The following is a 23,615-nucleotide window of genomic DNA, read 5'->3' as shown; positions in this document are numbered from 1 at the left end:
ACTCAAAACAGACTTTTACATTTTCAAATAAAAATACACCTATTTAAATCCAAATTAACAAGCAATTATTAAATCTTGTTACATTACATTACATCTTCTTTCTATAAATTAATTTGAAGGATAAATATTCATAATTTTAAAGCGAACTTCTTTTCAGAGAGGTTTGTTCGGTCTCAATTGCAGTGTACTATACATATGGAAATGTAAATGTATATGTAAAACACATATAAGACCAGGAAAGTATTGATCATATGTGGAGAAAAAGCTATGTGTGTGAAATGTATAGAATTTGTGTGCTCCTGCTATTCAGTACAGTAGAGAACAATTCATGCAGTGCATCATAAGTTAGTTTAATTGGCGTATTTTTTTTTATTGTAGAACTACTGGCTTCTGTGCCTTGTAAACACACCTTAAATTGAAAATAGTACACCCACACAGTTGTCGTCCTTCCTACATAGTCACGTGGTTTCCTATAAATTGCGCATAGTAGCTGGGAAACTCCAACGTAAGTACCTTTACAGGCAGCATTAAACCTAGAAGTGTCGTATACATAAACTGGACACTTAACCGGATGCCTGGAGATCCTGTTAAATTATTATTTTAGCTGTAGTTGTTATTTAGTTGTGTGTGTAGTAGCTTGATCTTACATATTTTTAGCTTAGCTTTAAGTTCAATTTTTCAACATTTTAAAAAACACATCATACTTATGGCTGTTACAGAGTATTTGTCATATATGTTGGCTACTATTAAAGTATTTGTGTAAGTATCGCTTTATTTTCAAAAAGCACTATCGTGTTATGCTGGTGTCAATGAGGCATTGCTACTTTACTGGACGTCTGTGAAGGCAGCACGGGTGCGTGTAGTCTGTGAGCGACCATACCTTGTACCATATATTGTTTGCTGATACTGGATTTGGTTGATATTCTAGGAACAGGTAACTGTCTGTATCAAGCTGACCTTTACATGTCACGGATCGACTTTCTACCCTACAGGGGCTATAACGCATTCTTAGCGTTACACTGATAAATGTATTGCTATGCTAGTCCCTTAGCTAGCTAACTATAGATGTATTTCCGGTGGGTAAGGGAGAATCTTGACAACGTCCGAGAGTGTTATTCGTTCTCAGAAGTTGAGCAAATGACTTGAACTCTGATTAAAGAAAGGTTAGGCGACATTCTATTGACGAGGACGAGTTCGACTTTTCAGATGGTGTGTGTGTGTGTGTGTGTGTGTGTGTGTGTGTGTGTGTATACGCACGCAACTGTATCCACATGATATTACATGTGATTGAAAGTAAAAGTGGAAGTCGGCCTATTCCTTTTGTTCTGACAAAGGTGAAAGCAACAGCCCGGAGAGATGTGGTGACTCTTGGACAGGCTGATGACAGTGCATCAGAGATGGTTTGACCGTCATGACTGCTCACGTGTTGCTGCTGTCATTGCTGCCTCTTGCACTGCCAGGTAAGTAGTAGAATTTGTTACTAGACACAGACTGTCTGCTCCATGCATTGTTGCTTAATGCTACAGCTACCCCACAGTGAACCATGATGGTTGCAGATGGAAATACCTAAAAACTCATCACTGCATGAGCTCAAGAATTCATATTCAAATTTTGTTGTTTCATGTATTTCTTGAATGAAAAACCAGCAACAGAACAATGTTTTTAATTGCATATTAATATAATTATAAATGATTTACAACATGTAGCAATCACAATCTAATGACAAATCTTTATCTACTGAAAATGTTGAAACGTGAGCTGACTTTACTGAAGAAGGCTAAGGTTTAATACAGACTACTAGAATTTAATAGACATGATATGCTTAGAATTTTGGGAAAAAAATGTTTAAGTATAAATTGTTGAAAAGAACAACATAATCACCCATGCCCAACAATCTAACAAAACAAACCAAACAACTTTACATTTTGGTAGTTGAATGGATTTTATATCTCAAAGTGTGCAGAAGAACAAGAGGAACAAAGTTGTGACATATTACATTATGTTGATCTGAAACAAGGCATGACATGTCCTGTGGATACATTAGCATTCATTATCCCATTTGTATTTCAGCTATGAGTGAGCTGCCAATGCCTGTCAATGTTAACCTGACAACCTCAAGCAATTTTAATCATGTGTTGACATGGGAGCCAGGACCAGGTACACGTGCAGGAGTCTACTACCAAGTCAGTGTTGAAACAGAAAGGTGAGTTTAATCTTTCTTTGTATTTCAACCACTGTGTTGTGTGTATACCAGGCATGAGTCTCAGCCTTTCTGCCTTTAGGTTCAGTTAGGACAGTTAACTAAGTGGCTGACCACAAATGACCAAATGTTACAGTTCCACAAGAGTTTTTTGTTCCACTAAATTTAACAGCAGCTAATGACCAGTTACGCCTGTCCCAGCTGTCCTTTTGCTGTCACAATCTGTCTTCAGCTCAGAATTATTTGCGCTCAACTTCCTTAGGCTGGGGGCACACTACACAACTTTCTCAGTGTTAACAGATTTTAAAAAGACTCGGATGACACACTAACAGACTGGCTTCAGAAGCCAGCTGAATGCAGTAAACTCTCGCAATGACAACAGTTCATGAACAAACATACCAGTTTGTGGCAGTTATGTGGCAATTTGTTGTTTGCTAATTGCCCATAAACTTGAAGAAAAAAAAGATCGCAGAGATAGTAAAGTTATCAATCTACTGACAACAGTTCATTGTTGCCTGTCTGGCTGACTGTTCCCACCCTGCACTGATGAATTCCAGGGAGTTGGCATCCCTATATTATTAGTCGCTGATGCAGACTACCCTCTGTTGCCATGGGTTCAAAAACCCTGCCCTAAAGGACAAGGCGTAACCCATGATCAGTGACAGTACGTCAATAAATTTAGTGGAGCAAGAACAAAAATCACCAAAATTTGAAGCCACACCATAATACTTTTAAAAGTTTTGGAATGTGTCTATTCCCTATGGTGTCCTGAGTGGACACAGTGAATTTTAGCTCAATTGGATGAAGTATGGGGGGCGTTTTGTCGGAGGGTTAGAAATCATTAAGAATAACCACAAAATTTAAAATGTCGGAGTTCCTGTTGAGTTTGGATGGGGGGGGGCTTTTTTGTGCATCTTGGGTGACAAAGTGCTGCAGAAAATGCTGGATCACCTCACAAACTAATCAACAAACCTGGTTGAGATTGATCCCAAGTCGGAGAAACATAACATGCAAAAACTTTTATTAAAAGACTAAAAAATAGTTTTTTACTCAACACAACTTCTTCTTATTTGTTACTTGGAATGCAGCGTAAACTTTATGTATTAGCCTAATTGGAGCAAAAAAGAACTAACCACTAATATAAGCCACCATACTTTTGGAGAGGCTGAGTCTTAAATAATCATTTAACGGGTATAATAAACAAGAATCAGCAGCATAACTTCTTTGTTTTACCATTATCTGGGATGCCTTGGTCCACCATGTTCTTATACACAATGTGGAACATATGGATATTAAAACTGTTTTGATTTTAAGAATGACATCTTTTCTCTCCTGGTCCTGAAGGGGAACTTCCTCTGAGGCAGTGGCTGGCTGCCAGTTTGTCCAGCATCCAGTTTGTAATTTGACAGAAGCCTTTCCTGACCCAACGGACAGCTACATCATCAGCATTATTGCTCGGGTGGGAGCACAAACCTCTCGACCAGCCACTGTCGAATTTAAACCCATCAGTAAGTTGCACTGCACTCAAACTTATTTTGTTGCAGCATCTTGGATGTTAATGACTATAGCACTGTAGATTTAAGTTATATTAGAGAATTTCTTTAGCACTCTTACACTTAGTTCCAGCCTTGAAATGTAATGTAACTGTATTTGCCCATGTATAAATAAGATTTACAGTAGGCTTTTTGTCTAGAGGCAGATGTAAATTTGAGCTCAGGACTGTTTTAGTGATTTAGAGTGAGATTGAGAGTTTGGTCAACTTGTTGATGTCCTTCTGGAATGTATTGATGTGCCATACATACAGTTGCTGAAGCCTGTGCAACTTGATTGGGCTGCAGGTATGGCATCGTGCTACCAGTAGCGACAATGGCACAAAGATAGGGAAGAATCAGTTAGGAATGATAAGAACAATTGTCTATGGCCACTACATCTTGCCTCTGGTGCACTTGTCATCCAACTGACTTAGTGTGGTGTATAAGTGCTCCTTTACGTTTTTAAGAAGATTACATTTTCTTTTGCTTTTTTTTCAAAATGTTTGCACAAAATGTATTGTTTAATGTGTTTACTGACTCAAACGGTCAGTAAATTACTAAAGAAATGCATTAAGAGACACAGAGCCAAAATCTCTGTCTCTGAGACTTGTCAGTCAAAACAAAGTCTCCAAACACCTACATACAGTTTATTGGGGCATATATCTTGTGGAGAGGGTGAGAGGGATGGTCCAGTATAGTCTTTATTTTGGAAAGCATCCTCCTCTCAGACACCTCTGTCAGAGAGTCCAGTTCCTCTCCCACAACATGGCCGGCCTTCCTGATGATTACAGTGAGTCTGTTGATGTCCCTCACCCTCAGACTGCTGCCCCAGCAAACAACAGCACTCATAGACCATCCTCAGCATCGTCCTGCAGATGTTGAAGGACCTCAGCTACCTCAGAAAATAGAGGCGACTCTGGCCCTTCCTGTAAATAGTGTCCACGTTCTTGCACAAGTCCAGTTTGTACTTAATAGCACCCCCAGCTACTTGCACTCCTCCTCATGCTACTCCACACCTGTAGCGGTACGGCGCCACTCACAGGCTGGGCCGGGTGTACTACAGCGTTTTCAGTGGTTTTGTGTGGAAAAATTTAGACGCACACATTTATTAAAACAATGCTGTCTTTATGGAAAACATTTTGGAAATGAAAACTACTTTGTCTCCATGTAGATGTGGTCTGTGTCTGGGCTTTTGCAGAGTGGATAGTGTCACATGCAGTGTTGGTGTTAGCAGAAGGGGGAGAAAACTCCCTAACTGTTGCATTGTCAATGGGTATATCCTGGTGCAGCCATTTCTCCTTAAAGCACATTAAAACTACCAGTACACTCACAATATTCCCCCTGACTGGGACAGTGTTAGTTCATCCATCTTGTTCACAAAGGACCTCACTTTTCCATGATGATGGAGGGGAGAAATGCCGTGAACTTTCTGATCATCATCTCCATTGTTTCAAAGCCTCCCTCTGTAGCATTTTATTGCCTCTGCATCTCTGTGTTTTCTCTGGAGTGGTGACCAGTTTCAGGCCCATCAGCTGATCCCTGGTGTAAACAATGCAGGCAGCTGGGAGTTGCATCGCTGTGCAGGCAGAAGTTGTGTGACCAACAAAAACACAACAAAAAGTCCTACAACTTTCCTATTGGCATGTGGTAGGACAGAGGAAACGCTATCCCAAAGTAATAAGTAAAACGAAGTAGCATAAAATAATAAGATTCTTTCCATGTTCTCTAAACCAACTTTCTTTCCTCATTTTATACTTCCATATATCTTTTGGTGATAATTTCAGCCTACATTCACCATTTGAATCCATTCAAACATAAAAATATTTAGCTACGGTAATTATTCAGGACATCAAGTGGAATGACTTGAGGGGGAGAGAGGTTGTGTGCACACAGGCATGAACACATGCAGTCATAAACATACTGTACAGATATTTAATTTAAATCATTTAGGATCTTTGCTTTAGATGATTCTGACTTTCTTCAGATTCTTAATTTTATTTGTTTATGTATTTATCTTCAGTCCAGATTTCAGCTTGATCAGTAATTCAGTTCAGCAAATTTTCAGCTGCAGCAAAGTAGGATTCGTTTTTATTTTTTATTTATTATAAGCCCTTTATCATAAGTTATATATAATTTCCATCCTTTTATCTCCAAGCCCACCTAGGCCTGCCACGGCTGACAGTTATTTCCTGTGGTAGACATCTGTGTGTGGACCTTTACCCTCCTGTGAAGCGCCTTCAAGAGAGCTACGATAATCTAAACTACCAACTCCAGATTCAGAGCAACAATGGAGACAAACCAAAGGTATACAGAATACTGGTTTATCCATCTGTGCCACTGGAACTTACAAGTTTTTTTATGCTTTCCTTAATCCACTTGCTTATTCACTGTCACTTCATGTCAGTCTCAAATGACACTGCTTATTGCACACACTGCAAATCATTCTGACCTTAGCTTACAGGAAGTAATCATTGTGTGTCTGTGTGTGCAGTTCTATAAGGAAAAAAGGTCTCTGAAAAGGGAGGTTTTGGAACACTTGGCGCCTGGCAGACAATACTGTGTATCAGTCCGCTTCTCAGATCCCACAGAGAAAAAGGAGTCCAACTTTAGCCAGCCTGTGTGCACTTTCACCAATGGCATCTTTTCTGCAGGTGTGTGTGTTTAATTTTCCATTCCATATGCATTTTACACATACAGTCAAAGTTAGCTTTATTGTCAATACTGCTATATGTACAGAACATATATACATTTGAAACTGTGTTACTCTCAAACTCGCAACATATACTTAAGAATAAAGAATAAAAAGTACAAAAATAATATGTACCTGCAATGAAGTACACACAAAATTAAAGCTGCAAGCAGCATTGCGGGCCCTCGCGCACCTTGCGATCCGCAGGGTCATCGCAGTCTTCTCTCCTATGCTCTCGTCTCCTATACTGTCCTGTGCTATGCTCTCCTCCTCTCATTTCCACAGATATACAACAAACACATGTTTACAACCAAACTTTCCTGCTACCAGTAGGTGGCGCTATGACCGAATCATCCTATTAGCATATATATCTGTTCAGACCCGGGTCCATAGCAGTACTGTAAGATTTTGTCCACATTGCATAAAGTACATGGGTAGTACTGCATAAAACACAGCGAGTTCCTTTGTAATGGCGAATGGTCAACTTTGAGGCCACTCCCCCCCCACACGGTAATACTTTTGAAAGAGTTTTGGAATGCATCTATTCCCTATGGTGTCCTGAGTGGACACAGTGAATTTCAGCTCAATTGCGAGAAGTATGTGAGGCGTGAAAAGTTTTGAAGCAGGGTCACAAATAGGCAAAAAATGGCCACAAAAGTCAAAATGGCGGACTTCCTGTTGGTTTTGGAGGGGGGGGTCCAAGAGACTTTTTTGTGCGTCTTGGGGTGATACACATGTGTGCTAATTTTCATGATCCTGTGTCAAACTGGCCAGAGGGGCTACGCGTTAGGGCAAAAAATACAGGGAGTTCTTTTGTAATGGCGAATGGTCAACTTTGAGGCCACGCCCCCACCACACCGTAAGACTTTTGTAAGAGTTTTGGAATGCGTCTATTCCCTATGGTGTCCTGAGTGGACACAGTGATTTTCAGCTTGATTGGATGAAGTATGCGAGGCGTGGAAAGTTTTGTAGAAGGGTCACAAATCGCCAAAAATTAACAGAAATTTCAAAATCGCGGACTTCCTGTTGGGTTTGGAGGGGGGGTCCAAGAAACTTTTTTGTGCATCTTGGGGTGATACACATGTGTGCCAATTTTCATGACCCTACTCAAAACAGGCCAGGGGGGCAGGCAGAAAAACCTATGAAAACACAACATTTTGTGTAGCCAGTAGGTGGCGCTCTTTCAAAGCTTCAATATTGTTGTATAGATGTGTTTAGGGTCAGACTCTGATCATACATGTGACATTTCGTACAGATCGGACAGAAAACGAAGAAGTTATAGAGACTTTCTGTGTCCTCAGAAATGGTCAAACTTTGAGGCCACGCCCCGGCCACACCGTCAGACTTTTGTAAGAGTTTTGGAATGCGTCTATTCCCTATGGTGTCCTAAGTGGACACGGCGAATTTCAGCTCAATCCGATGAAAAATGCGAGGCGTGAAAAGTTTGGCAGCAGGGTCGCACAGCGCCAAAAATGGCCACAAACCTTCAAATGGCGGACTTCCTGTTGGGTTTGGAGGGGGGGTCCAAGAGACTTTTTTGTCTTGATACATATGTGTGCCAATTTTCATAATCCTGTGTCAAACCGGCCAGAGGGGCTACGCGTTGGGGGCGCTATAGAGCCATGTGCATTTCAAAAGTCAGCAAATTTCAAAATTTTTCGGGCGAATGAATTTTTCTACCAAGTTTGGTGAGTTTTTGGGCATGTTAAGGCCTCCAAAAATGCGATCTTGGAGGGGGAAAAAAAAAAAATAATAATAATAATCCTAAGGGTTTCAATAGGGCTCTTGCACCATTCGGTGCTCGGGCCCTAATAATAATCCTAAGGGTTTCAATAGGGCTCTTGCACCATTCGGTGCTCGGGCCCTAAAAATAATAATCCTAAGGGTTTCAATAGGGCTCTTGCACCATTCGGTGCTCGGGCCCTAATAAAAGGCACAAAATTTAAGAGTTCTTGTGTAGGGGGCAGAGGGAGGAGGTGAGACAGAGGCAGGTATATAGTGGATAGTCGATTGAAGGTGGCGACCAGTGTAGTTGAGATGTTAGGAGCTCCGATACTAAAAGCTGTACCTTGAAGAAAAAACAATTAAGCCTAAGATTATTACCACTGACCCATTGTACAGGAAAATAAGGACATTGATGTAATCAATCATCAAATCAGTGATGTAATCAGAAGCTCTGAGGTGTAGGAGGAGAAGGGCTTTGTATGCGCCTCTCTGGGTAGTGTAAACAATGTCCAGTCACGAGTTGGAATGTCTATGGCTTTTTGAAAAACAGTCTTGGGGTCTGCATGGTTGAAATCACCTGCCAAGATGAGGCATTCAATGCCTCGCTCTGGTTGTTGAGCACAGGGGAGTGTACACAGCTACAAGCAGTATGGCTGTAAACTCCCGCGGTAGGCACTTTATAACCATCAGGTTATAAAGGTGGTCAGGTGGAAGTAAATTTTTTCCATTATTTTCCAGAGCCAGAGTAAGGCAAAGGTAGAGGTATACAAGGCAATAGCATGGGAGAAACACAGGTGTCCATATACAAGACATAGTTTTAACTAATTGGTGAAAGGCAGGTAATCACAAAGGCAGAAAATTAATAAACACTGGAAACAAGACGGGATACAGCAAAAACACTAAGCATGACAGTGTGCACAGGCAGATTCTGCTATGTCATTATTCCACACAAGACTCGAAAGCAACCTGTATTTTTGGGCTATAACTTCCAGGACACTGTAACTGTGTAGTAACATGGAAGAATCCATAAATACGTCACTACAAAAACAGTTGGCCATATCACTCTGTACAGGGTTTACATTATACTAGCAAAGACAAAATCACCAATATATGACATATATGGTATGACTGACTTTAATAATAAATACAAGTTATACATTTTGAACTTTTAAAGGTTTTGTGTGGAGGTCCCTCCTTTAAAACATGTCCAGATGTAACTAATACTTAATAGTCTTTTATTTCTTAGTCTTATAACCTATTTTAAGAGTTGCTAATTGATCACTTCCACATGTCTTTTGATGAAAATTTTTCTTTCTTCTGTACAGATCCATTGATCTCAGCCATTGCGTGCTTGCTGGTAATAGCTGCACTGGTTCCTGTGGCACTGCTTACCTATGCTGGTTTCATCTGCATGAAAAGACAGCCTCTGCCATTGGTCCTAGTAAGTAGCAATTGTTAATTTTTGGGTATAAAGTGTCTAGTTGAAAGCAGGTTGCAAAAAACATACATCCAATGGTACTTAAAAATTGTCAACCTGTAAAATTTTCTATGAATGATAAAAATGTATGAATCTCCAGGATTAGCAGTTTATTTAGGCCGGATTGGACCCTGTGAACAATCATTCCAGCTAGAGGCCATATCTGGACATATCCATATAGTTTTTTCTTAGTGTGAACAATGTGAATCCGGATATATATGGATTGATTTCAATCCACCTCTCGGAGGTGGGTTTAGCCAGATTGGCTTAAATATGGCTCAGGTCTGAACGCAAATCCGGCTAGCACATCCTGCTAGCGATGTAATACTTCCGAGTTCACTGAGACAGTGTCCAGGTCACGTACAAAGGCCATGTGTAAACATCTGTCGAACTACGACAGCTTTGCCCAGAGTTTATTTTCAACATAGCTACAAAGGAATAAACTGCGTTTTGAACCGCAAAAAAGGCACAACGCATGCTGTCCTCCTACACGCGTGTGTGATAGCCAGATTTGAAAATAGGTCTGAACATATCCAGCTTAAAAGCTATCAATCTCAATCTCACTTGTCTTGGACGGGGCCTTAGAGTCCATCTATTCAAAGACATTTTTAATAAATGGTGTCAGTGAGTCTCCTTTTTTATTTAAACAACCAGGATCTAAGTCTGGGCTTTTGTCTCAGTTTTATGGAAGTGTATCATGGCACCTTTACATACATTGCCTTACCTTGTATTCAGGGGTGTAGCAAGCTTTACAAAAGTGTGGGGGATGAGGTTTCAGGTGCAGGTATCTAAGCAAGACTGAAGCTGAACATAACTAAATGTGTTTGACACACCTCTCTTATTTATGACATATAAACTTTACCAGGACATGTTATGCTTGCTCAGTGCATACAGGTATAGCTTAGTGTTTCTGAATCACACTGCATTATCTACATTTATCTACACTTTCCACTATGCCTGTCCCTGATCAACACTGTAACCCATTTATGCCACTCACTCATATTGTTACAATTCACCCACATTTTTTTCAGTACCCCCCTGATTTGTAAGTAGAAAGGAGGAGAAAGTAGAAAGAAAAATATTAAGATTTTTTTCTGCATCTTAATATGGAATGGTAAAAACAACAGTGGTGGTGAGCGTAGGTAGATCACAGGATTGTGAGACTGCTAAAAAGATAGCTGACTTGCGCTAGCATACATCTCCCTAACTAACTTTGTTAACAACATAGGTGCTAAGGTGGTGTGTGAGGGTACATGATGGATATGAACTATTTATCTGCAGATATTACATTGTGGCAGTAAGTGGCTTCACTAATTCACTGTGATGCAGAGTTCTTACATTTACTGCCTCACCTTCAGACTCCTCTGAGACAGCGTTCTCTAATAATAATTGAAACCTTTATTATGCTTAAGGCAGCCCAGCAAAGACACTGGAGGGTTAGGGAGGAATTGGGATCGAACCACCAACCTTAGCTGTCTTGTCCTTAGCTGTCTCTTGTCCTCCTAGATGTTGGTGTAGTAATTTGTGTCTCAATCTTACCCCGCTAACTAGCGGGTTAGCTGTGATTGGCTGTAAGGTCTGTCACTCAAGCTAACTTGACCAATGTGTATTGCCTCCTGTATGTGTGTACAATCCAAGCGGCAACCTTCAGGGCTCAGACTTGAAGCCCATGCGAAAGTGTCAAAACTTGTAATTCACGCCGCAGTTGCTGGGGGCTGGCTCCAAAAGCGAGCCATTTCCCATAGACTCCCATGTTAAAATGGACAACTTCACAGCAGAAATTAACATGTTTATAGCCTGGTACAAAAAACCATTCTGGTCTCAAATGATAGGTTCCCTTCTAGTGTCAATTGTACGGGGGGAAATTTTTTTGCAGCTTACTCGTACAGTCTGATGGCCACTGGCAGGAAGGGCCTCCTGTGGCGTTCTGTGCTGCTTCTCGGTAGTCTCAGTCTACCACTGAATGTGCTTCTGTAGGACAGCAGTGTGTCAGGCAGGAGTTTCCTCAGTATCCTCCTCTCTGTCACCTCCACCACAGACTCCAGCTCCACTACCAGTACCGAGCCAGCCTTCCTAATGAGCTTGTTGAGTCTGTTGGTGTCAGCCGTCTTCATCCTGCTGTCCCAGCACACTACAGTGTAGAAGATGACGCTGGAGACCACTGAGTGGTAAAACATCTGCAGCATGGTTTGGCAGACGTTAAAGGACCTGAGTCTCCTATACAGGCGACTCTGTCCCTTCTTGTATATTTCCTCTGTGTTTGTGGACCAGTCCAGTTTGCGGTCAATGTGGACACCCAGGTTTTTGTAGCTGTCCACAACGTCCATGTTAGTACCTTTGATGCTGACCGGGTTTGGGAGTGTCTGGTGCTTCCTGAAGTCCACCACCAGCTCTTTTGTTTTTTTGACATTCAGCTGCAGGTGGTTTTGTCCACACCACTCCACAAAGCTGTCCACCACACTCATGTACTCCGCCTCCCGACCTCTGCTGATACAGCCCACAATGGCAGAGTCGTTCGAGAACTTCTGCAGGTGGCAGGACTGTGAGCAGTGTCTGAAGTCCGATGTATAGAGTGTGAACAGGAATGGAGACAGTACTGTGCCCTGGGGTGCCCCCGTGCTGCTCACTATTGTGTTCGAGTCTTCCTCAGCCTCACAAATTGTGGTCAACCTGTGAGACAGTTGGTGATCTGGGTGACCAGTGGGGTCTCTACCTGCATGTCCAGGAGCTTTCCCTTCAAAAGGGCAGGCTGCACGGTGTTGAACGCACTGGAAAAATCAAAGAACATGATTCTAACAGTGTTGCCTGCCTCTAAGTAGGTGTGGACTCTGTGCAGCAGGTAGATGATGCAGTCCTCCACTCCAATACGGGGCTGGTAAGCAAACTGCAGGGGGTCCAGCGATGGTTCAACAACAGCACGCAGGTGTTTCAGTACCAGCCTCTCCAGAGAATTCATCACATGTGAAGTCAGAGCAACTGGTCTGTAGTCGCTCTGTGTGATTGGATGTTTGGTCTTGGGCACAAGAACAAGGCATGCTGTCTTCCATTTATAATGCACTTTACATTTGACAGCAATTCTCAAATTACTACATAAAATCAGCAAGGCAATTGTATAAAACTAATCAATAAATAGGAGATAAAATAATAAAAGAAGAACATAAAGAAAACCAGCAAAAAATGTCCTAGTCAGAATAGGCTTCATGAAAAAGTCTGTAGGCCTTTTTTTTAAAAGTATCCACCGTCTGTGGCACTCTGAGGTGGTCTGGCTGCAAAGGCCCTGTCACCCATGCTTTTCAGATGAGTCCTGAGAGGCTGCAGTTTGTGTGCGGAGAGAGGAATTCTCTGCGATAATCAGGGGCACTACCGTGGTGACATAGGTTATTAAGATTAAGAAACCTTTATTAGTCCCACAATGGGGATTTTGCATAGGTGAGTGTGAAGGAGGAGTTTGTATTTTATACGGGAACGGATGGGGAGCCAATGGAGTGTGTGAAGATCAGGATCCCAGCAGCGCTGTTGGGTACATACTGTAGCTTTTGTTGGCTCCTGCCAGGAATCCCAATGAGGAGTGCATTGCTGTAGTCCAGCTTGGAGGAGACCAAAGCATTGGCAAGCTTTTCTGCAGCTGGGTGTGAGAGGGAAGGGCAGAGTTTGGCAATGTTACGGAGGTGGAAGAAGGAGGTTTTGCATGTTTGGTTAATGTGGGTTTTAAAGGTGAGCTGGGGATCAAATTTGACTCCCAGGTTTGTAACGGAGGGGCTGTGGGGGATGTAGTGGCCACAGAATGGTATGGAGGTGATGGGGGAGGAGCAAAGCTGGTGAGAGGTGCCAATTTGAATGGCTGAGTTTTGGAGCTATTCAGCACACCTTTATCTCCTCCAGGCAGGAAGAGAGGCATGTGATGTTGGCAGATGGGGTGGAGGAAGGGGAAACCTTAATGTACAGTTGTGTGTCATCAGCATAGCAATGGAACAAGATTCCATGTCTGCTGGGGGACCCAACTGGTCACAGTATCGGGCCGGGATTTTGTAGCCACCAGGGCTACAAACTCGATCCACCCTGTGAGGTATGACTGAAACCAGTGGAGAGCAGTGTTATTGAGTCCAATGTAATGCTGAAGACGGTGGAGGAGGATGTGGTAGTCGACAGTATCGATTGCAGCAGTGAGGTCGAGAAGGATGAGAAGAGATGGGTGTCCAGAGTCAGAGGCATTAACAGATCAGTACTGATTCTAATGAGTGCAGTTTCCGTGCTGTGTGATGTTCGAAATCCAGATTGTAATTTTTCATATAGATTTTGTGTTTTGAGATGATTGTGTAATTGAACAGAGACGACGTTTTCTAGGAAGGACAGAAAGGAACGGAAGGTTAGAGACTGCACGGGGTTAAGAAGGTGGCTAATGCTTCCTGTCATTTTCCGTGCAAGAGCAGCAAGGTCTCGGTGGCTAGTGTTCTCTTCAAAGTCAGCAAGGTGGAGGAGGAGGTCAAAAAGAGCAGGAACCACAAGGGACATGGTGTCACTCTGAAGGGTTTGAGTGTGTTCTGCAAAAGGCAGCAGAAGTTGACTTCAGCTTTTGCCACTCACTAGGGAGCAAGCTGTCCCATCCCATGTCATTCGCAATTTTGCAGACTGAGTCTTTAATTTTAAGGAGTCTTGTAACCATGTTGAAAATGCTTGACCATCGTGTAGGGCAGTCATTTACAACAGTAAGGCCACATTCATCCAAAATTCTTTGTATTGCAACCGAGGACTTGCTAAGCATTACCACTGACCGTGCTTTATCAAGGACTCTCTTGACACTTGCCTCCTTCTCTATTGTGTGGACAACAAGCTGTAATGTATGCACCACACATGGCATTCGTTGTATATCCATGTCAATATGTTGGTATCTAAAAAGGATGAACACAGACAAATGTAAATTACAAACAGTTTATGGTGGATTACTTGTGGGATTAATAAATTATTGTAATTTATTAAGCAATTGTCTTAGATTACAGATCTTGTGGGGAAAATGCAATACAACACTAGAACAATATAATATCATATTTATGCAATAATTCACTTTCATGTAAATTAATGAAACAAATGGCTCACCGCATGTCATCAGTTTCAGGCTCACAGTCACTTTCAGCCATTGGGTGGTGGTTGCTTCTCCCTCTGGTGTGATGCGTTTAAATGCTGCCACCATATTACTGCCATTGTCTGTGATCACAGTGATGATCTTCTCATCTGATATGCCCCAATCTTGCATACATTGATTTACACATGCTTTGATGGATTGTGCAGTGTGTGGATGTGCCACTTGTTCCAGGGCCAAAAATATATGTTCTGGCTTATTTTGTTCTACACAAAAGTAGCATGAACTAATAGCCAGTCAATGCCAATAGCTATTCTTCGGGCAGCAGCCAATCTCCTTTTGAATTTTTGTACTTCACCTTCATAATATGTGTCTATCAGATTGCTTATTTTTGTTTTCTTTGGAACGGTGAGCTTCCTGTCCACTGTTTCCATCATAAAAACAAAGTCCTCATCTTCAACTGTAGTGACTGGTAATCCTGTGCAACCAATCCATTTTGCTATAGCTTCCTCCTTAGTCTGTTGCTCTTTAGAGTCACTTTTGTACTTTGCAGCACTTAAGAGTTGCTGAAATATGCTGCTGGGCCACCCTCCCTTTATTTGCACTTGGTGGTCCACTGTTATCTTCTGAGGTCTTTTGTAACTGTGACGTGATAACAGAAAAAAAAAAAAAAAATTCAGAAATCGGGCCTGATTACGTGATTTCAGACTCGATCGGAATCGGATGTTACCTCCCGATCAGGACTCGGATATATATTTATTAGGGCTCTCAAAGTTAACGCCTTCTGTGCAGGGTGGCTCTGTGTCCTGTAGTGTAGGGGTATGACTAGGCCTGTCACTATAAACAATAAATCAATTAATTGCACGATAAATTAAATGGGCTCGATAAGTTTTTCGGCCGCGATAAATTACATTTGCATGCTGGTTTGTTTTCCTCTCTTTCTCTCTCTCTCCCTCTCGCTGCCAAAGAAACTGGATGACAAAAGGCGTCACTCCGGTGCGTCGTAGCGTATAAAGGCCGTCGGACTTTATATGGCCCGCGGCTTCTGTCTTAAAATGTGTCAAATCAACAGGTAGTTATTATTTTTTTAACTCATTGTGTAACGTTTACGGGATGTTCTGAGCAGACCACTGTCAGCTCGCTGTCTGCGTCGCCACGGTGCGTCACAGCGCTGCAGGGCTTGGACGTTACAGCAACACAGAGAGCTGTGAAGCTGCTCAACACCGGTTCAACACTTTGCCACAATTCACCACGACACTAAACATGCTCATGTATAGAACCTGCTATCAGAGAGAGTCCGCGTTGTACGAGTGAAGTTCTCTGCCTTCTTACTGGCGGCACTCGCTGCAGCGCCACCCATTCTAGTTCTTGTGCCATCTCTGCTATCAGTTTCTATGTGTTTCTGTCTACATGGTGGCGTTTGTAAAATTCACTGCAGCTGTCTGCAGCGGCCTGATGCGCATACACACATGCAAACGCAAACGCATGCGCACACAAGCACATGTGCGTACAGGTGAGCCCACTCCCAGAAAGTGCGTGTTTGGCTCTCTGTTGCTCATGACATGCTAGTTGGTTTGACTTAACTCCATTGACTATGCTCAGATAAGCCATGGTAATAGGCCTACCACTACTCATAATAATAATATTAATATCATTAATAATAACAATAATAATAATAATGTTTATTCATTATATTAGTTGAACATGGTCTCAAAACGACAATATTATCGATTGTCGCAATAATTTCTCTTGGCAATTAATCACCCAGCAAAATCTGTTATCATGACAGGCCTAGGTATGACAGTTGCTTTTGGTGCAAGGTCTCGATGAGCTGCTGCGTGTCTGAAATCCTATTTACTGCCTTTATAGAGAATCTTGAAAGTATCGGATCGGGACTCGGTATCGGCAGATACTCAAAATCAAATGACTCGGACTCGGACTCAAAGGCAAAAAAACCTGATCGGGACATCCCTAATGAAAATGATTTCGTCAACAAAATTAACACTGCATTGGACTCATCTCAGAAGGGGATGAGTCTGCCTACAGGAGAGAGGTGGACTGTCTGGTGTCCTGGTGTGCTAAGAACAACCTGGAGCCCAGGAGACAGTGGAGATGACCATAGACTTTCGGAAAGTGCCAGCTCCATCGCTCACCCTGACAGACACTCCCATCTCCAAAGTTGACTCCTTCCACTTCCTGGGTACCACCATCACCCAGGACCTCAAGTGGGAGCTCACCATCAGCTCCCTCACTAAAAAGGCCCAGCAGAGGATGTTCTTCCTGTGGGAGCTGAGGAAACTCAAGGTGCTAGCCAGGATGATGGTTCAGTTGTACACAGCCATCATTGAGTCCATCCTCACCTCCTCCATCACCGTATGGTACACTGGGGCCATGGCCAGGGACAAGCACAGACTACAGTGTGTTGTGTGTTCTGCTGGGAAGGTGATCGGCTGCAGCCTAGCATCTCTCCAAGACATGTACATCTCCAGGACTCTGAGGCCTGCAGGTCAGATCACAGCTGACCCTTCTCAACCTGGACATGGACTCTTTGAGCCACTCCCTTCAGGCATGAGGTAACAGACCATTCAGGCCAGGACCACAAGAACAGCTTCTTCCCCTCTGCTATTTGACTGTTGACTGTTGACTGTTGATTGACTGTGTTACTTCCATCTTGCACTACTTTGCACACTAGTATCACCTCACTGATCCATGTGGTACCTGTTACACTGTTCATATCAGGGTCTATATTTGCCATTACAACCACTACTCATCTTCATTGTATGTCTGTAATGTCATTCAGATTCTGCTTCAGAAAACTTTATTTGTCCCCAAGGGGCAATTTGTCATTTCAATTTATAACCTTACTTTGTTTTACTTTTACCTTATTTTATCTTATTTTATTTTTTAACCCATGCATCCTTCTTATTTCATGTTAATTGTTATACGTTTTATGTATGCACCAATCACTAAGGAGAATTCCTAGTAATGTGAAACTTCTTCACTTACATGGCAATAAACACGATTCTGATTCTGATTAAAAGGAATCAAAAATTCAATATCAGGCTTAAAGGTATTACAATAGCAGTGAGTAATAATTGGCCAAATGCCAAACAGACATGTACCATATTCCTCCTGCAAATTGTTCGGGACATAAAAATCTTCTGGATCCTTTCGTTCATCTTCCCCGGTTCTTTGATTAAGAAGAAGTGGACAATATCTGGTCTCAAAATTACAATTTATTCTAACAGTAATGAAGCAAATTCTGAGTCAAACAAAACAGAGGCCTCTGTGGTTGCCTAGCCTCACAGCCAGGGAACAATATGCCATTCTTGTAAACACCTTTTATCCTATCTTGAGATCCCATAAAATCATGTCCTTCCCTAATTCTGCACCAATAGGGTCAGCTCAACTGATATTTAGTTTACCTTATTTGGTAATGGTTAAACCTTAGAGTCAGGAGAAAACAGAAAGAAATAGCAGGGGGTCCCCTTTTGTCAGTCGTAAACCTAAGTTGAAGATAAGTTCTCCAGGAGAATGATCACTGTACCATACGAGCGACTTTATGACGCCCCATAAAAGCTTACACCTCTTCCCCCATGTAAGTTCACTTTAAGTCCTAACATCTCATAAGCTGTGGGTCAGATCTGAAAGTGACCAGGAAAACAAACTCACAGGAAGGGTGGGTCGTAAAGTGGGGTCCTGGGGATGAACACATCCTTTCAATCAATATCTGGATTTACAACCTTAGCTTGATATCAACCAGAGCTGTCTCCAAAGAGCAGACAACAGCTAACAAAGGAAATGAATTACAAAAGTCTATGAGAAGTAGGGAAATTACACACTTCTCAATACATTCAGTATACCCGTCTTCTTTTGATCTTCTGTAAAACTTACTTAACACATAAGTACTTATAAAACACATTACAGTAATATGCATACAGAAATGAAAACTTCATGTTAGGGACACACTTCTAGATATGTGGACCCACACCACATAACAACATCATACAAAATAAAATCTTTCACCTAACAAAACACAGAATAATGAGGATTAATAGTGGTTAGAGTTGCTTCCCCTTGCAGTTGTAATAAATATATAAACAAAAATGCTATTTTTGTAGCCAAAATCTTTTTTGGGGGAAACACTAATTTCTGCTCAATATTCATTTCTTCTTACTGTCTGTGTTACGTATCCCTGTCTGATTCCCAAACTAAACAATTGGCTGAAGGTTTATTTGCAGAAAGCGCATAGATTAAGAAGTCAAAAAAATGATAACTTTGACAGCCCCAGGAAAACTGTACCTATATAAAAAAACAGAAAACAATAATATTGGATAGACTTCACAATAAGTGTTATAGAACATCACACATCTTTATCCGACACTTTGCGTTGCATTACAATTATTGGTTAGTCTGTTTACGTTACAATAAGTGTGCAGTTTTTATTTGTGGTTTGACAAGAAGCAGCACACTTTATCTTTTCTGAGTAAAGTAACAGGAAAGCACAGCAAGGGGGGGAAGCACAAGATGCATTTGAATTGTAAGTAGTGATGCTTTTCTTGCTTGTGGTCGATCTGTGGCTAAAAGGGAAAAAACAAAGGCAAGCAGCAGCGTACCTTCTGGCTAACATTCTTGTCTGTTTTGTTCTCAGAACTTAGCTGCCAGCTGAAGGTGTTGTGATTCAAAATCCAGAGCCTGTGTTCTAAACATGCGCAGCAAAAGTGTGCAGAATTGTAGAGTCAATGTTGAGTCTGATTTACAGAGAACCAGGGGCCGTACTGACACACATTCTTAGCGCTGTTTCCCGTAGTGGTGAAATTCAAAGAAAATTCTTTTTTTCATTTTCTAAGAATTTCCCCTCATAATTAAGACTAAACAGTAAAAAACTGTAAAGAGTGGATAGGACCTTCAACAGGCTTAAGAGTTCCTTAAACATAGACAACATGACAGAGTGACAGAGAGGAGAAACATTCTCAAAACTATGAATGATGTGAAATCATAAAACGCTACAGATTAGAACGAGCAGGAATAAAGTTTGTGGTTGAATATGAAAACTATAAATCTTAGGAAGGACTCTTAAAAGACTTGAATGATGATTTAAGAAATGATTTAAGAACATTCACAGAGCAACTTTGAGGAAGAAGCAGTCTAAAGGTTTCATTTAAAGCTTGTTCCACACTCCACAAGAACAAAGAACGTTCTTCTTGCTCACAAGGTAGCAAGAACAAGAACAATAAACTATACTTTGTTTCGGCACGGAGTTTTCACACTTCATAAAGTGTGTGTGTAGGACTCCTCATACGGCCCTCCTACTGCAGCACACATCACACACCAAAGGTTGACAATGCAATTGTATTGCAAATTGTTTGCACAGTCATGGTTACCTGGCGTAACGAGCCAATAATGCTCAGGGAGTGGATGTATTAATCGCTCATAGCATGATAATAGAAGATTAGGTATAGCTGACTATTGTTTGACCTCTGGTATGTCTGAATTTAATTCTGTGAATGTGTGGATATATGATGTCTGGATTAATGTATCCTGTCTTTGGTGTTTAACGTGCACGCCGAGCCACTGTAACGCTGTGATCAATACCGGAATTAATTTCTTAAGACGCAGGCATTGCCAACTTTTGAGACATTATCCTCTGTGCGCCATGTTTTGGTAATCTCTTAACAGGAGTTGTTTGCCAGCTGCTAAGATAACCCGTCCATCGTCGTTGTACTTTCTCCTTCCAAGGCCGTGTACAGTGTGTTCTGCGCACCTGAAGAAGCTCTTGCACTTCACCACATTCATCACGCCAACTATATTCCGACCAATCACACAATTGTTCTCGCACACCACAGAGAAAAATGTTCTGCCCAGGCAATGTGTCGAGAACAGCTCGAACAGCTTTGTGTGATGCATTGTTTTAAGCAAGTGACAGGAAAAGTGACTGGTGATTTTAACCATGTTAATCTTAAATCAACTCTGCCCACTTTCAAGCAGTTTGTGGACTGTAAAACAAGAGAAAATAAAACTCTAGATTTACTGTATGCTAATGTTAAAGAGGCATACAGCTCCATAGCTCTCCCTCCCTTGGGCAGACCAGACCACAGCCTAGTACACCTCAAACCCCAGTATATACAGCGGCAGCCGGTGACCACCAAAACTGTACGGAGGTGGACACCGGAAGCTCTGGAGACCCTGCAGGGATGTTTTGAGGTGACTGACTGGGACGTGTTCTGTGACGCTCACGGTGAGGATGTAGACACACTCACAGACTACAGCCAGAACATATTCTGTAATACATTACAGAATATGTTAATTTTTGTACAGATTATTTAATCCCCACCAGGTCAATACGCTGCTTTCCGAACAATAAACTATCATCATCAACCAACATCAAGGCATCATTGAACAGGAAGAAGATAGCCTTCAGGAGTGGAGACAGAGAGGAGCTAACTGGGGGAGCAGAGGCTGTTCTGTAAACAAACAACAGATGCAGATGTACAAAGATTTATAAAACATTCAATGCTAACTGGCTGTGTAGCATGGCTACCCTTGCTGATTTTAGCTTTATGGGACTTCATCAACAAATTACTAGGCAGCTAGCTGTCTATGTAGAAAGAGAGGCAATGAACAAAATAATGTTAATTCAAAATAAACGTTCAAAGCAAGGATAATGTAGCATACATTTACTGTTGATGGTTATAACAAGTGCAGTTTGGAGGGCTGTGGTGATTGCTGTGCTCGACACCAAACGCTTGTGCTAAGTGAACAAATTTGTGTGCTTTGGAGGTGTGCTTTGAAGAAAGTACTTGTGAAGTGTGTATTTTTAAAATCTCGCCATGTCTTTCTTGGTTTTACACTTCAGAATTTATTGTCCTCTTGGGGGAAATTCTTTTGATTATTCATTATCGTCACCATTCCAGGCCTCACAAATAACAAAAGAAACAAACACATTCATGAGGCCGCGTTTAGCATAATAAATGTTTTCAAGAATCTCTTATTCTGCCTTAAATTTTGGCTATTTGCAGACTGAGCATATACAATATAGAGAGCATGTTGCTGCATAGCTATGCAGCTCCTACATTTCCATTTACACGTAATATATGAAAGCACAAAACTGACACAATTTTTTTTGTTTGTCTCTGTGTCTCAGGCATCCATCCATCACATAGAGGAGGTTCTAGTCCTGGTACCCCACTGCACAGTCTTGTCATCCCTTTTCAATAAAGTGCCCTCTGCAGGTGAGAAGAGCAGCATGGAGTCATTATCAGATGAAGATGATGAGGAAAGTGCAACAGAGAGCAGCTATGAGAGCACAGGAGGTTATAAACTGCAGGAGGGGACTAACCTACTCTCAGCTTCCTCCTCTTCATCATCTCTGTCTGCTCCTTTATCCACAAAGCCAAAATCACCATCTAGTTCCTCCCTAAACCAGCAATCAGACTGCTCTGACCCTCACCATAAAGTACAGAAATCAACAGAAACTCGTACAAGTGCCGAACTTAAGCACACTTTGACTGAAGAAAAAATCAATGTGCGTGAAGAGAAGAAAGTGGGTGGAAGTGGCACCAAACAGGATGTGAACCTCTTTACATTAACATTTGGCAGACAGGAGGAGGAAGAGCTGCATTTTAGCTTGGCAGAGGTAGGGCCACAGTGTACCACAACTCCTTTTCTGCCTTTACAACATCAAGAAACCAAGGAAGTTGCTGCAGTAAAAGAAAAGGAGGTAGAGGAAATAGATGAGTGCTCTGATTATATGAAGCGCCCACATACAGATGTCTCACATAATTTTTGTAGTCTTAAGTATTCTTAAGAAGTGAAACTCATTGTTTTTCTGTTTTGTTTTATTGCCACTGCATGTAGTGAAAGAGACAAAAACCAAGGGACTAAATCAAGGATTAGTATTTTATCTGAATTGAAATATTTTACCTTCTTGGAAATACATATTAATGGAGCCTCCTTTCCAAATGGATTGTCACCTCTGGACTACCAATTGAAACAGGTAGAGCAAACAAACAATCATACAAGAGTAGCTGGGGATTGGTAGTCTCACAGTGACAATGCAAACAACTCTCAACATACCACTAACAAAAAAGAAAGAAAAGAATTGTTCACCACATGTACATATATCTGCCCTCGACACCACCCAGATTGGAGCCCACTTTGAAGATTTCTGCCCTCAGTTCTAACCACAGAATACCACAGAGTTATTAGCTGCTTTATCAACGATAAATGAACATTTTGTAATTTGTTATTCTAGTTATTTGCCAAACTTTGCTGGTAATATGATGATAATACAGGTACTCTGTTCTGGGCTGTAAGTATTTCAACCCCCAGTGTCATAATAAAGAGTATAGTTTTGCATGTTGTCATTTTGTTTGTTTTGTGATTGTTTTCTTTGTAAAGCTTGTATGCTTTCATGTGGCCACAGTATTACGGTGTATCTCATTGTTATTCCATATAGTGATTTATCATTTATGTCATCTGTCATTTACCTTCTCTTCATGTCTGCATTGTGACATCAGCTTGGTTACATACATGTTTATTTTACTAAATACAATTGTACACATTATGGCATAGTACAGTTCATAGTATATTATTAAAATTTAGATTTTGTTCAAACAGCTCTAATAAAAATTCAATTGAATGTATATTTAAGCTGACAAATATGTAATGATTCAGTGTTACTCAGCTGACTTATGTACATTTCACAATTCATGCTGTTACATGTAAGATATGTTTGTAAAATGGCAACAATCCTAACAATTTCCTACACACAGTTATATGAACACAAAATACCCAATAAAATTAAGGTATGAGACAAATGAAAGTCAGGTTTATTGACTCCATTGTGTAGCAGTGACTGAAAGCTTGCTGAGTCAAACTGCAAGATTTGAAGTGCAGAATGCACTGGGAGGGAC

General features: G+C 41.4%; 1 protein-coding gene across 5 annotated transcripts; it reads left to right on the top strand.

Moving 5' to 3' along the window:
* Nucleotides 1-175: 175 nt before the first annotated feature.
* Nucleotides 176-23,056, top strand: LOC114426309 (interferon alpha/beta receptor 2-like). Of its 5 annotated transcripts, none has more exons than XM_028393617.1 (8): nucleotides 176-505; nucleotides 1,335-1,460; nucleotides 2,071-2,203; nucleotides 3,545-3,708; nucleotides 5,888-6,036; nucleotides 6,224-6,383; nucleotides 9,472-9,587; nucleotides 21,845-23,056. In XM_028393617.1, exons 2-8 carry the CDS (start codon nucleotides 1,412-1,414, stop codon nucleotides 22,505-22,507), a joined length of 1,434 nt encoding a protein of 477 aa, XP_028249418.1. In that variant the 5' UTR covers nucleotides 176-505; nucleotides 1,335-1,411; the 3' UTR covers nucleotides 22,508-23,056. The 5 variants fall into 5 exon arrangements, with proteins under 5 accessions (XP_028249418.1, XP_028249421.1, XP_028249420.1 ...); XM_028393620.1 differs by lacking the exon at nucleotides 176-505 and adding an exon at nucleotides 536-759; XM_028393619.1 differs by lacking the exon at nucleotides 176-505 and adding an exon at nucleotides 817-934.
* The last annotated feature ends 559 nt before the right edge of the window (nucleotides 23,057-23,615 follow it).

The sequence above is a fragment of the Parambassis ranga genome, chromosome 21 (genome assembly GCF_900634625.1).
Source record: "Parambassis ranga chromosome 21, fParRan2.1, whole genome shotgun sequence".
In the NCBI taxonomy this organism is placed as follows: Eukaryota; Metazoa; Chordata; class Actinopteri; family Ambassidae; genus Parambassis; species Parambassis ranga.
The sequence above is the reverse complement of the archived record's forward strand: the minus strand, read 5'-3'. Positions and strand labels throughout refer to the sequence as shown.

Bases quoted from the DNA above. Each gene is read 5' to 3' on its own strand.
- LOC114426309 (XM_028393617.1), top strand. From the start codon at position 1,412: ATGACTGCTCACGTGTTGCTGCTGTCATTGCTGCCTCTTGCACTGCCA. The intron at 1,461-2,070 runs GTAAGTAGTAGA...TTTGTATTTCAG, and splicing joins GCTGCCTCTTGCACTGCCAG to CTATGAGTGAGCTGCCAATG. The intron at 6,037-6,223 runs GTATACAGAATA...CTGTGTGTGCAG, and splicing joins ACAATGGAGACAAACCAAAG to TTCTATAAGGAAAAAAGGTC.